The sequence below is a fragment of the Biomphalaria glabrata genome, chromosome 6 (assembly GCF_947242115.1).
Source record: "Biomphalaria glabrata chromosome 6, xgBioGlab47.1, whole genome shotgun sequence".
Taxonomy (NCBI): domain Eukaryota; kingdom Metazoa; phylum Mollusca; class Gastropoda; family Planorbidae; genus Biomphalaria; species Biomphalaria glabrata.
In genome coordinates, this window is record NC_074716.1 from 31,911,695 (window position 1) to 31,926,181 (window position 14,487).

At 39.9% G+C, this 14,487-nt stretch overlaps 1 protein-coding gene across 15 annotated transcripts in view; it reads left to right on the top strand.

Annotated features, from left to right (window-relative positions):
- Positions 1 to 13,996, top strand: part of LOC106077229 (B-cell lymphoma 6 protein homolog) — a 103,887-nt gene extending 89,891 nt beyond the window's left edge. For 12 of the 15 annotated variants that reach the window (XM_056032003.1, XM_013238046.2, XM_013237999.2 and 9 more), the window contains 2 exons: positions 8,607 to 9,220; positions 9,615 to 13,996. In XM_056032003.1, coding sequence (XP_055887978.1) covers positions 8,607 to 9,220; positions 9,615 to 11,558 — 2,558 coding nt within the window. In that variant the 3' untranslated portion in view covers positions 11,559 to 13,996. Of the gene's footprint in view, positions 1 to 6,454; positions 7,273 to 8,606; positions 9,221 to 9,614 lie in introns of those variants that run through there. The other 3 variants (XR_008778366.1, XR_008778365.1, XM_013238117.2) reach the window with 3 other exon arrangements.
- The last annotated feature ends 491 nt before the right edge of the window (positions 13,997 to 14,487 follow it).

Genomic DNA, 14,487 nt, shown 5'->3' on the forward strand with positions numbered 1-14,487 from the left:
GGAGGCGAAGCCTTAGCTAATTGATTGAAGAAAAAAAACTTTAAGAAGAGAACACCGCGCAGACGCAAGCCATTGGGTTAAAGAAAGGCTGGCCAATGAAATTCTCGTCTGCTGCCATACGTCACACGGCGGGAGGCTGGCTTCTCATGGAAAGCGGCGCGATACGGAAAGTGATAGTACGGTCAACATTAAAACTGACAGAGAAGAATACAGCATTTGGTTCTGGCGAGTGCGTTCTGGTCACGTACATATAGATCTAGCTAGTCACGTTCCGAGTTAAACCCAAAAGAAGCACTATCTGTTCATTTGTAACTAACTAACCATAAAACATTGTTACATTTTTTTTAAAAATTACTTGCATTATGTCTACTTTAATTTGATATTGAAAGAAATTTCTATCATAGAAAGCTTTATTTCATCCATTTTTGAATGTGTAGGACCAGTTTGAGACTGGACTAGGTTAGCCTAGCTTTAGAATTCAAACGCATGAATATATTCATTACTTTGAAGTCTATAATTTACGATTCAATTATGTTTTAATAATGTTCTGGGGATTTTGTTTGAAATCTGATTGCATCCGCCTCTAATAAATGCGAAAGTAAATACGTCTTTGGTATTGTCTGGCCCCAGCACCAATGATAAGTTGAAGATGTGATCTATAGATGCTGTCACTCTCAGTATACTACCTTGAAAGTATTGTTCAAGTACGGCTCCTTTCAGTCGTTGCAATCTATGCAATAGATGAGACAAAGTTAAAAAGGCTGTCATGTAGCCAGTTCAACAAATAACCAACCACCTTCCTCAACTCATGTCAGGTACCCCCCACTTATGTCATGACCCCCAACTCATGCCAGGTATCCACACTTATATCAGGTACCCCCACTTAAGTCAGGAACCCCCACTTATGTCAGGAACCCCAATTCATACCAGGTACCCCCACTTATTTCAGGAACCCCAACTCTTGTCAGGTACCCCCACTTATGTCAGGAACCCCAACTCTTGTCGGGTACTGCCACTTATGTCAGGAACCCCAATTCATACCAGGTACCGCCACTTATGTCAGGAACCCCAATTCATACCAGGTACCCCCACTTATGTCAGGAACCCCAACTCTTGTCAGGTACCCCCACTTATGTCAGGAACCCCAACTCTTGTCAGGTACCCCCACTTATGTCAGGAACCCCAATTCATACCAGGTACCCCCACTTATGTCAGGAACCCCAATTCATACCAGGTACCCCCACTTATGTCAGGAACCCCAACTCTTGTCAGGTACCCCCACTTATGTCAGGAACCCCAATTCATACCAGGTACCGCCACTTATGTCAGGAACCCCAATTCATACCAGGTACAGCAACTTATGTCAGGAACCCCAATTCATACCAGGTACCCCCACTTATGTCAGGAACCCCAATTCATACCAGGTACCGCCACTTATGTCAGGAACCCCAATTCATACCAGGTACCGCCACTTATGTCAGGAACCCCAATTCATACCAGGTACCCTCACTTATGTCAGGAACCCCAATTCATACTAGGTACCGACACTTATGTCAGGAACCCCAATTCATACCAGGTACCCCCACTTATGTCAGGAACCCCAATTCATACCAGGTACCGCAACTTATGTCAGGAACCCCAATTCATACCAGGTACCCCCACTTATGTCAGGAACCCCAACTCTTGTCAGGTACCCCCACTTATGTCAGGAACCCCAACTCTTGTCAGGTACCCCCACTTATGTCAGGAACCCCAATTCATACCAGGTACCGCCACTTATGTCAGGATCGAGGTCTTCACCATACGTCAAACTAGAGACCGTCGGTTCGGAGACAAAGCGTTTTACCATTCAACCATTAAAAACATCGTTACTTCTTACAAAACACTTTCTTACGTATTTCAACGTATTTAAACTTATGAATGATCAAGTTCGGGTCTAAGCTGAAGTCCACCGGACCAGACCTGAGCGTCCACCCATCGTGGAGAATGCCTCACTGTCATGTTGCTGTAGGTATAACCACGTAAATAGAATAATTCAACTCCGGCCACCGGGCCAGCTTTTCAAACGTTGCCCACGGCTTATCACTAAAAGGGTACTAAATAACACGTTAGTACATAGTCTCAGACATTGTCAGTAAAATGTGAGGACACAATGTCATGTAGACTTCAGAGAGAGCAAGAAAGACGTTATGGGTAATCTCCCCCTTCCTGCACATTAACTACACCAGAGGGCGTCCCTATACATGGATATTAACTACTAGCCAGCCTACGCGAGGATGACAAGCTGAACATGACGAGATTAGGGAAGAAATAAAAATATTATAAACTAGATAGCACAGAATCTAGTCTACTCGCAGAGAGATCTTCACATCATCTAGTTCTGTTTCATTGTTTCTTTTTACTGTGCAGACTGCTGTCAATAGTTTAGCCTCGACCAGTCTCTACGAATACGTAAAGGGGAGAAAATACAGGCATCCAAATCATTAGGCTAAATTAGGAGTCCTATCTGCCACCCCCCAGCCTCTCTACTATTGCACTCCCCCCCCCCTTCTTCCCTTTTCTATCTCCCGCTAGGCTCTATCTAGTGATGGATTTTACAGTTCAGTTCCTGGTAGCGCCCATGGCCTCCATCTACAGTGTCGGCTGTCAAAACTTTTTCTCTCCAGGTAGCAGTGGCCCCGCGCAGGTGATGGAGATAAGGTCTCTTATCCTTTCTGTACTGGTCAGTGCCCCTACCTTTCTCTAGGTGAACCGGGTGACGATGTGTGTTTGTGTGTACTAGACAACAAAAAAAAAAGGGTGTGTTGGGGGGTAAATTAAGGGTTTAAATGCTGAAAGGAATTTTGAGAGGAAATGGAAGACGTAGAGCGTCAGAGAGAAATAAAGAGAGATGGATGATACTGGAGTGGACAGAGTTGGCCAAAATAAAGTGCTATGTCCTGGCTGTGAGAAGGCAGAGGCGAGCCACCGGCATTGGGTGTGAGAGACAGACAAGTTGAATGCTGACAATTGTAATCTCTCTCTCTCTCTCTCTCTCTGCCCTCTTCTGTGTCTCTTTTTATGCCTCTCTATCTATCCCTGACTCTTTATGCGATTCTCTATTTATTTATGTGTCTGCATCTATCCCTCTGTAGGTGTCTCTTGAGGTCACTCCGTCTCTTTGTTTCTTCATCACTTTCAGAACGTGCTTGAGAATGTAGCCACAACAAATACTCCATGATACCAGTCTACGGCATTTCAAAATTTAATAAATCATCAAGACATGGTCTTACTAGACACTTAGCATAGAAACGCACCGTGGTGGACAGACTTTGAAAGCAACGTTTACTGACGTCACGGTTAAGTGGGGTCTAGTTTATTTATGATATTATAAGTCAGTTGGTCTTTGGAATTCTGGAGGATAACTTCGTTTTACAGTCAGAGACAGAGACAGAGACCTTGTCAGTATTAGACTACATCCAAGTAGATCACGGTCTGGGCTTAGTTCTTTAACCTTGTTACGTGTGTAGGCATTGTTCTGTAGTAGTTTACGTTTAAACGCATTTAATACACCCGTACAAGAAACACAGACATTTCCAGAGTAATCTGTCGAAGTCAGACAGACATCAATAACAACAAGACCAAGGTCTATCTCATTCTGAATGTACAAACTAAAAAAAAATATACTTTTCGTTTCTGTTCTTATAGTATTTTTTTTTTTTTAAATTTATTATGACCATGACCTACCTATACTTTAAAATATTGACTTATTTGCTTTTAAATCGTCTGCTTTCATTAGTCTTTCATTTTAAAATCTGTCATTTTGGGGAACCCTAACAATATAGGACTTTCTCAATACCAGTACTACCCCTGCCTAACCAGAGTAGAAGTAACTACTGATGCAATGAAGTAGATCTAGATCTTTGCTAAGTCAGTCTGTAACTTAACGTCTTGCTTTGTCTCCCCCTTTCCTTTGTGTGACATGGGCTTGAAGCCAGGACATACAGGATGTAGAGATAAGGACAAGTTGGCACTCTCTGTTGTACGCACCTAATAAAGATGTGCGTTTTAGGAATGGACATCTCTGTCCACTATCTGTCCAATATAAGGTCATCAGTCTTGTATATCTGTTGGCAGAGACTGAGGATATTACACTTTTAGATCAACTGATATGTAAGATGTACATTTTATAATCTTGAACTCTGCAAACAAGTTTATTTTATTGCGTAATTAAATGGCTACACTAAACAGAAAGAAAAAAATAGTGTGCAAATTCTCGCAAAGCGACACCCACCATTACAATAAAACAATCACCCCATTTCTATATGATTCTGTTAGCCCTGATAAGAATACAATTTTTGTGAGTTACATGCTCCAGTGGTACTCGAAACTTAAAGCATAAATAGATTTATGTCTTTTCTTATTATGCAACTTAAAGATAGTTGTATCAATGGTACCTACATCGAGTTCAAAGCTAATCATCCTCTGACACAGCTGTTGCTCGATTGTTGTTTTGACTTTGTCAAATGTAAAATGTTTGACATGTTTCGGATGTTCCTTCAGAGTTGAAGATAATTACTTCATAGTCCAAACCCCCCACAGGACGACGGGGGGTGGAAGCGGGCAGGGTTTGAACCCTGGACCATCGATAAATCTGAACGACAATCCTGCGTGCAAACCGCACGACCATGCAGCCATCATTGGAAATGTGTAGTACAATCAAGGAGATGTTGCGTAGTAAATACCTAATGAAATAAACTTGAAAAAAGTCTCCTTTTAAGGAAAAACTTGAATTTAACTTTTATTTTAAAATATTCATAGATTCAGCTTGAACCTGAAGTATAGTAGTGACACAAATCAAAAGATAATATAAACAAAATGTAACTCACTAAAACATGACACATCTTTACTTCAACTCTCACACCCGTGGCTTTTATTAATTTGAATTATGTCAGATCATCTGGTGGTTTCACCAGAAACTTTTCTCTCGATACAACCAAAACCATCCGCCCTTTTTTCTTCATGGTTACCTTAGAGACACACACATGTACTTCATAGCAAGGGAATAGGATGTTAAAAATATTTTCTTACAAGAATTAACACAAGTAATCTATTTCACTTCTTTTGTTATGTATTCATGGCTCCTTCTCTCATTCCGTTTATGTTATTGACTGTCGTATAATCCACTAGCCCTAGTGTTCCGTGGGAGCCTAAATAGGTGTGTCCACGAACTACTGTAATAATGAACTAGTAGGCCAGCCCATGAATTCATCTCTCTAAAAAAAAAATAAGTGTTCCGATAAATTCTCAGACTGTGCGAAGTGTTCCCTTAAGGAAAAAGTTTGGGAAACACTGATCTAGGTCTAGTTAAAGTTTCAAATTCGATTACACTTGCCGCATCTAAAGAAAATAAATGAAAGGAATCCAAAAAATAAAACATTTCAAAGTGCGTTCTACAAGAAATAATGAAAACAAATAAATGTGTGAGTGTACAGGTCTGTGTATATATGTGTGTGTATGTGAGTGGATGATTGTGTGTGTGTGTTTGATTGTCCTCATGGGAGTTCACTAATAGACTTGTGTGGGTAAGACCCTAAATCATGCAAGAACAGAAGCATTGACCTATTTGTGTGACATCAAACACATTGCTTTGCCCCAGCCAACAACAGTCCCAGACCCGTGCCTACTAAAACATGAGAAGTATTCAATGTTCTAATGTTGACCTGATGATAGGGCAAGTTTCATCAGTCCGTCTGGAGCAGATAACTGAACCAATGGCCTTCTGGGTTATCAATTAATGGTATGCTTTGATTAAACCACTTGCTGAAGACATTCTTGACACTTAGGATGGACTGTTGCATTTTTAAAAACAATTTTAGCTTTAAAGATGCACTCGCATACATATACTGAAATTTAGATAGATAGATAGACAGACAGACAGACAGACAGACAGATAGATAGATAGATAGATAGATAGATAGATAGACAGACAGATAGATAGATAGATAGATAGATAGATAGATAGATAGATAGATAGATAGATAGATAGATAGATAGATCATGGACTGGTAGAATAAAAAAAAAATAGATTAAATATATTGTTTAAATTTCAGAACCAATCAAAACAAAGCCGATCAAAACAAAAAATTCAAAACAAAACCAAAACCAAGCAATACAAAAAAAAAAACAACAACAAACAAACAAGCAAAACTAAAACCAAGCAAAACAAAATTGTCTAAATGAAAATCTTTCAAATCTACAGCACCATCGAGATTACGTAAAAGACTATATACCGACAGCCTGATCTATATACCGACAGCCTGATCTATATACCGACAGCCTGATCTATATACCGACAGCCTGATCTATATACCGACAGCCTGATCTATATACCGACAGCCTGATCTATATACCGACAGCCTAATCTATATACCGACAGCCTGATCTATATAACGACAGCCTGATCTATATACCGACAGCCTGATCTATATACCGACAGCCTGATCTATATACCGACAGCCTGATCTATATACCGACAGCCTGATCTATATACCGACAGCCTGATCTATATAACGACAGCCTGATCTATATAACACGTGTATAAAATACTACCAAATAATTTCATTGTAGGCCTATAGACCTAGCACTACATCGATTTAAATGATACAGCATCATTTAGAACAACAACAGAACATACAAATATACAAATACAGAATTATAAAACAATACTTCAACAAATATTGACTCAAAGACTAGTAGGATTTAACAACGATAGAAAGCGAGAACGCAATAGAAACAGCGCGGATAGAGCGAGAACGCAATAGAAACAGCGCGGATAGAGCGAGAACGCAATAGAAACAGCGCGGATAGAGCGAGAACGCAATAGAAACAGCGCGGATAGAGCGAGAACGCAATAGAAACAGCGCGGATAGAGCGAGAACGCAATAGAAACAGCGCGGATAGAGCGGGCAGATTTGTAAGTTATCTCCATGGTGAAAGTAGTGAAAAGGGGACCTCTGGTACACACTCAGGACGCGAACGTTTTCCCCAAAGATAGAGCCCGCCACTTGTCTGTCAGCGATTATGACTGGCTGAACCCGAGTATGGTAATCTACAGGGTGTCGGGGTACTCCAGCGAACTGTAGGCCGGGTTCACACCATTGACGTGATAGTGGATGTAAATTGTCTCCCCTAGTTAAACTATCGACTTTCTTATTTTCTCTCGCGTCTGTCTCTACATCCATGTGTGGCCGAAAATGAAGGATTTGTTCTTTCCTGTGATTTTAGAAGGGGGTAAGCGACGAACATTTGGTTCAAATCTGTTGTTCTTTTAGCTCATGGTTGTTTGTTTGTTAGGTAGATTTGTTAGGTAGATTTGTTAGGTAGATTTGTTATGTAGATTTGTTGCTTAATAGAACATCTCTCTCTCTCTCTCTTTTTTCTCTCTCTCACTCTTTCTCTCTCTTTCTCTCTCACTCTTTCTCTCTCTCTCTCTATCTCTCTCTATCTCCATCTCTCTCTCTTTCTCTCTCTCTCATGTCTCTTTCTCGTTCTCTTTCTCTCTCTCTCTCTCTGTTTCTCTCTCTCTGTTTCTCTCTCTCTGTTTCTCTCTCTCTTTCTCTCTCTCTCTCTCTCTTTCTCTCTCTCTCTATCTTTCTCTAGCCGCTTTTGCATTGCTATTTAATTTTTCATTCGCTTTACTATATATATATATATACTATATATAGATATAGATAGATAGATCGATAGAGAAAGAGAGAGAGAGAGAAAAAGAGAGAGAGTGAAAAATGGAAGAAAAAGAGATCAAGGATGTAATAGAAAGAAGAAATAATTTAATGGGAGAGAAGCGTGACAGAAAGGAGAAAGAAACAAACACACACACAACGTGACATGAAAAGAGATGTAAGAAAGAGGAAAAAGAGAGACAATAGAAAGAAGAATACTGACAGGAAAAAAAAAGAAGTTAAAGCGAAAATGAAGGAGAAATACATAAAGAAAGAATGAAAAGAGAGAAATGGAAGAAGGGAGAGAGAGAGAGAGAGAGAGAGAGAGAGAGAAAGAGAGCGAAGCTATGCAGACCCCATTTCACATCGGCAGACTAACCATTTCATTAATCTAGTCAAAGGAGTGTGTCTAAAAAAATGGTCACCTTCCCATGATTTACCTGGAATAGGATTTGAACTCTCACCTGCGAACTATTAGACTTCAAAAGTGTAACGTTCACAGCACTCCTATCGCCATTTGAAAAGAAACACATTGGGTTGGAAAAGTAAAATGTTTTGCTATAGCTTGTACATTGCATAAATGGAGAATTTCTTTTTTTTTAAAAGCCTTTTAACTCTAATTTGACCCCAACGTTGATTGTAATGTCAAGAATGTACAGACACTAATTCATTGGTTTCTGCTTCACTTTTCTTTTCTCTTTATGAGATCTGTCAAAGATACAATTCAATATCTGTCTCTGTTCTCAGCATAAAATAACTTGTTGGAGCTTTACAATATAAGCCAATGACTAACTTACTAGCAATAGATTTACACAACCTGTTAAACGAAATCTTCTGATTTGATCTCTGATAGAAATAATAATAATTATTATTATTCTTTTATTATTTTCGTCTGTCCTACAGATCTGCCCTACGTGAACAGACTCGTGCCAGCACCGACACTGTCCCAGTCCAGTCTTAAAGAAACCAACAAATCAGACAAGCCTGAGGCTTTTAAATTTCTCAATGGTGACAAACATTTGTCCCCCCTCAGATCAGCTGACAGTCAGACCCCAGCACTCCATGCAGAGCCTGCACTTGTGTCCGGGCTCCACTCTCCGCCCTCCTCTCAGTACACAACGTTTTCCTACTCTCACTTACCCTCCTCACACCTGGGCCGCGTTTCTAGCTCTCAACCAACCTACCTTTCCAGTCCGCCTCCGCCCCTGAGAATAAACAACGCTGCAAATTCAGACGAGTCATCGCCCATTCTTGATTTCAGCATCTCAAAGAAGAACTCTCGCAGCGCAGAAGAAGTCAGCAATGTCAAAGTGGAGCGCAAGACTCCTGAAAATCAGACGAAACCTTCTACTGAAGGAGCCATATGGTCACCCAGGTCGCCACAACGCCCAAAAGTTCTAGACCAAGAAAGAAAATCCCACTGGGAGCCGGTCAAATTTGAACAAGCACAAGAAAGTAACAAAGGCAGAAGATCTCCAAAAGAAGGTGCGAATTCACGACGGTCCTCAACTCCTAAGGTTGGTATTCAATGGCTAGTTAATAAATTTAATTGATCGGTAATCTATGCACAATCGCTTATTGAATTTATGGAGGAGAAAAAGCGCCTAGTTATGTCAACATTGCTACAATCCAAACGGAACATAATAATAAAAGCACATATTTTGCCGCTTACATTTACTGCTGTTGATCTGAATGAAATTCGTTAGATTGTTTATTCTGAACGGCCTTTACTATCACGTATGAGTTTGTAAACCAAAACATTATAAAAATCTACAATAGAAAAGTGCAGATATTTTACATTTTATGTGCAATAATTGAAGAAATGCAAAGTAATCTATATGCATATAATGGCTATAACGTTTACGTAGTTATTAAATTTTATTTTTAATATTATTTTTATTCCTATTTTAGGGCCAGATTCGATCTCGAAGTCCCATACAAAATGACCAGCCACCTGCAGCTCACCAGGGAGGAGGATTCAAGCCCTTTCAATCTCCGTCCAAAAGGCACGCTGGCCTTATTGAAAATCTCCTTCTGAAAAAAATGCAGGAGCAAGGGGCTGAGTTTCCAGCGCAGTATTTCCCTCCTCGGGGTGGGCATTTCCCTATTCAGCAGCATCCATTACAGACTCCAACAATGAATGAACTTAAGGCTAATACCAATCCGGATTCGAAGCCTTGCTACACTTCAGAAACGCCAAAGAGAGGATCCGAGGAGCTCTACCCTTTTAATCCGTTCCCTATGTTAAAGTTTGGCAATTTGTATCCGCCAAACTTTCTGCTGGATAGACCTTACAATCCTCTGCTGAGCCCTGTGAAGGCTGACAATCTAAATTTTATGTCAAGGTTCTTACCTGCCATGAAGCATTCTGCTTTTAACTCGCCAATGATGCTTCCGAACTCGTCCATGCCTGGTCTGCCTGGCTTACCTGGATTGTTTCCAATGAATCCATTATACCAGCAGTTAGCTCAGCACTACCCATCGCTACCAACTTGGCCTCTTTATCCCCCATTCTCAACAGCAGACAGCGCTCCGCCATCTGAAAATCAAGTCCCACACTTGCCAAATAGTCAGGATAAAGGCCTCAATTTGACAAAGCCTAAGACAGTTCACCAGCATATGACTTCCAGGGGATATCGCAACCTGCCATATCCTCTCAAAAAGAAAGACGGCAAAATGCATTACGAATGCAATGTGTGTATGAAAACATTTGGGCAACTTTCTAACCTTAAAGTTCACCTTCGAACGCATACTGGCGAGAGACCATTCGTTTGCCAGACATGTAGTAAAGGCTTCACGCAGCTCGCCCATCTTCAGAAACACAATTTAGTCCATACGGGAGAAAAGCCACATAAGTGCCAAGTCTGTGATAAGAGGTTCAGCTCAACGAGTAACCTCAAGACGCATATGCGGTTGCATTCTGGGGAAAAACCCTTTCACTGCAAATGCTGTAACGCTAAATTTACTCAATTTGTCCATCTCAAGCTCCACAGAAGACTGCATACAAACGAACGTCCATTCGAGTGCTCGCAGTGCAATCGTAAGTACATCAGTAGGAGCGGATTGAAAACTCACTGGAAGACTGGTTCCTGTGTACCCCAGAATCCCCTGGCAGACTTTAACACGCTTATAGATATGAGCTTTGATGATAACGGGGATGAAAGGAGCCACGACTCCTTTGACGAGTCTTCAATGAATTACGACAACGAGATTGACGTTGACGACTCCAATGACGCCGAAGAGCATCACTTAGACGAAGAAAACATCAAGGACGAAGAGGATACGGACGAAGTGGACATTAAATGGCGCAGAGATTTCCCTCATCTTGGTGAGCGAGGTCTCTCCCCTGAAGACAAAGTCAGATCGGATTCTCTGAATTCACATTTCCAAGGCATCAAGGAACCTCACACGGGCGACGAAGCGGTTTTGTCCCCTAACAAGCCCAGAGAACGATGTAGCAGCAGGGCTTCCTCAACAAACTCTCATCCTACCTCAAGCCCTCTGCGAACGTCTACTCCAAACCCAGATTCCCCTGGGGGCCATATCACGAAAAACGAGGACCACAACCCTCAGCACTTCAGGTTGTCCGAACACTCAGCTCGCCACAACGACACCAGCAAGGAAACATCGCATGTCTCATCATCATTGAGTCCGACTGGAAGGAGTGAGAATGCTTCCAGACACCCCCAAGACATGGCCACCTCATCCTCAGGAGTAGCAACTCCTGCTAACCTTCCACATAGCCTTTATCCTTTCGGCATGGTTCACAGAAGTCTGTCTGAACCACAGCCATTTCCAGGACTGCCTCCAACAAACTGCTTATCCTCTTCACACAGAGAAATGCTTTCAACGTGAACCCGCTTCTACTTTAGAAAAACTTGTTTCCAATTCCAAGTTACACATGGACATTTTCACTCCATACAATATGGGACTGTTTCTGATCATGCAAATTTATACTCTATGTAGCTGACATCAATCGAGTTTTCAATAAATACATGAAGTTTGCATCTCACTTGCGGTATCGAAATCTGTATTCTGTTGAATAGGTTGATTACAAACTGGATTCTGTTGAATAGGTTGATTACAAACTGGATTCTGTTGAATAGGTTGATTACAGACTGGATTCTGTTGAATAGGTTGATTACAGACTGGATTCTGATGTCAAACAAACGAACAAACAAACTCTTATCATTTCAAACTACTACTCTCTACATCACTACATCACTACTCACTACACAGATTTTGACGTTTCTTTTTTTTTCCCCTTTTCTCTTTCTTTTTAAACAACTAAATTTTGCATATAATCTGAGAACTTTTTTCTTTTGTTTGTCATATTTAATGATCTGACTTATTTATATGTAAAATAAAAATAAAACACTTATTATTATTTATGAAACAAATCGCAGGATTCTGACACCTGGATTTAAAAGTCACTTTACCATTGCACTTCATCTGTTCTTGTGAATGACCTCAGTTTTATTTTTTTACGAATTTCAGAAGTTTGAAATCACTTGAATGACAGAAATAGAATGTCAGAAGTTTGAAATTTGTCTTCTAAACCTTGGTGCTAGAATTGTCTTCTAATTGTACAGTTCTTTCTCAAATGCTAAGAGTCAGGCGATGACTTGATCTCTTATTCTTGTAAGCTTGCTTGAAAACAAAACAAAACTGGTTGATAGTTTGACAATAATTGAACTATTTTCTGTTGCTGATTTCATTATTAACCTGTTTTTACGTTTTACTTTGTTTTGTTTTTAAATTATTTTGTGTATCAAATACTCTTGTGATTTTGCTTAGACCATTGAAAATTACTACACTACCTAAATGTTATACATTTGAAAAGAATGTTTTTTGTTATTTTACTCTGTTTTCATTGACTATTTAAATTAAGCTTTTGTGTGATTCTCTTCTTCATCTGTACAGAAATGGCATGCTTATAATACAACTGTACATCTCGACAACCACTCCATAGAGTGGTGTGATTCTGTTGTTATATTCTCAATATTTATTTCTAGTATAAACTTATTTAATACGTATGGAAGAAAAATTATTTTTTCTTTTTTCATTTTTTGAAATGTTCAAGGCTGTCACTTTTAAGTGTGACCATGGGGTTCAACCAATTCTTAGAATGCCTAACAAGAGCGGATAAATGAGACATCATTTCGGCAGTTCGAATCCAAGTCAAATTATAAATATTGATATGAGTTGTATATGTTATGCATATGTTTTATATGATGTCTACAAATATAAACTTCTCTCTGAATGGTTACAAAATCAGAGATTCGATATTTTCCTAAGAGTCACCTCCCCCTTTACAATTCTCTCCTGCATTCTGTCTATAAACTGAACACGAGGGGGCAGTGACCTCTGTGCCACCCTGACACATGAATCCTTTAAGTTCTGGTCTCCTAAGAATTTCTTCTCAAGAGTTGACAACATTCCAGAGTCCACGTACACCTCCCATCTCTGAATGTTCCTTGAGTCTCCATAAATAAACTCAACTAATACAATAACTATGTAGATTCTAGCAGGTTTATAAATGGCTAGCTAAGAGAACGCTTTCAACAGACCTGTTTAAAATATCAGCCAATGAAAGACATCCTATATTAAAACCGTGTAAAAGTTTGAACAGCTCAATAACTCTTCTTATTTGTATGTAATGGACACTGTAATGTCTGAAAAGGGAACCTTACTTTTGACACTTTAAAAGAGGATTCCACCCTGTCATGTTTTTCATAGCTGTATGAAATCATTCAGGGTATGGTGGCCAAGTGGTAACAAGCTTGACTTCGAAATCTAGGGCCAAGAGTTCGAATCCCGACGAAGGGACGTCCCTGAGTCCATTTCTCATAAGTTTGAGGAAGTAAAGGCATATGGTCGTTGCGCTGACCACATGACATCCCCGTTAACTGTTGTTCATAAAATAGATGAGAATGACATCATCTGCCACATGGGCGGAAACATTGAAAGGGTTACTATAACATTTAAATCGAATGCCAAAAGTCTGAAAATAACCCCCAGAAATAGAACATTAAATGAGCAGACAACGATAGCTTGTCTTAACAACAAAACTCTATTAGTGGAGACATGAGTTGACCAAGCTCTGACATCTTTATTTACTTAGTATTTGCCCGCCATTATTTCACTGTTATTTATGAAGTACTCACTAGCAAATAATCTTGCTTATCTTGTGAATATTTTGTTATTTGTTTGTTTGTGATGGACCATACTTATTATATAGACATTACTTTGAAGAATCAAACATTAAATAATAAACAGTGGCTATTGTATCAGTGGTTTGTCTTGTTTTATTTTCTCTTTTGGTTGATTTTGGATGTCTCATAATGACATAAAAGGTTTAGAATAAAATGTTAAAAGAAATATTTGGATATTTTACATTCCACCATTTTTTGGTCGGACTGGAGTGTGTCACAAACATGTACCCAACTGTCACAACACACTTGCTTTCCATTGAGCTAACCTATGCGTAGGTGGCGCGGTGGCTGAGTGGTTAAACGCTTGGCTTCCGAACCTGGGGATCCTGGGTTCGAATCTCGGTGAAGACTGGGATTTTTTATTTCGGGTTTTTTAGGGCTCCCTTAGCCCACCCAATTCTAATGGGTACCTGACTTTAGTTTGGGAAAATGTGTTTCCCCAAGAGTTTAATGCTGAAGACTTAGCTTTTCAGTAAGATTTTAAATCAGCTTGTTCCTCTGCTAGAAAAATTACTTTATGAAGATGCATCCATCCCAAGCTCCTACTTTAAGAGGTGTCAAGTAAGTGG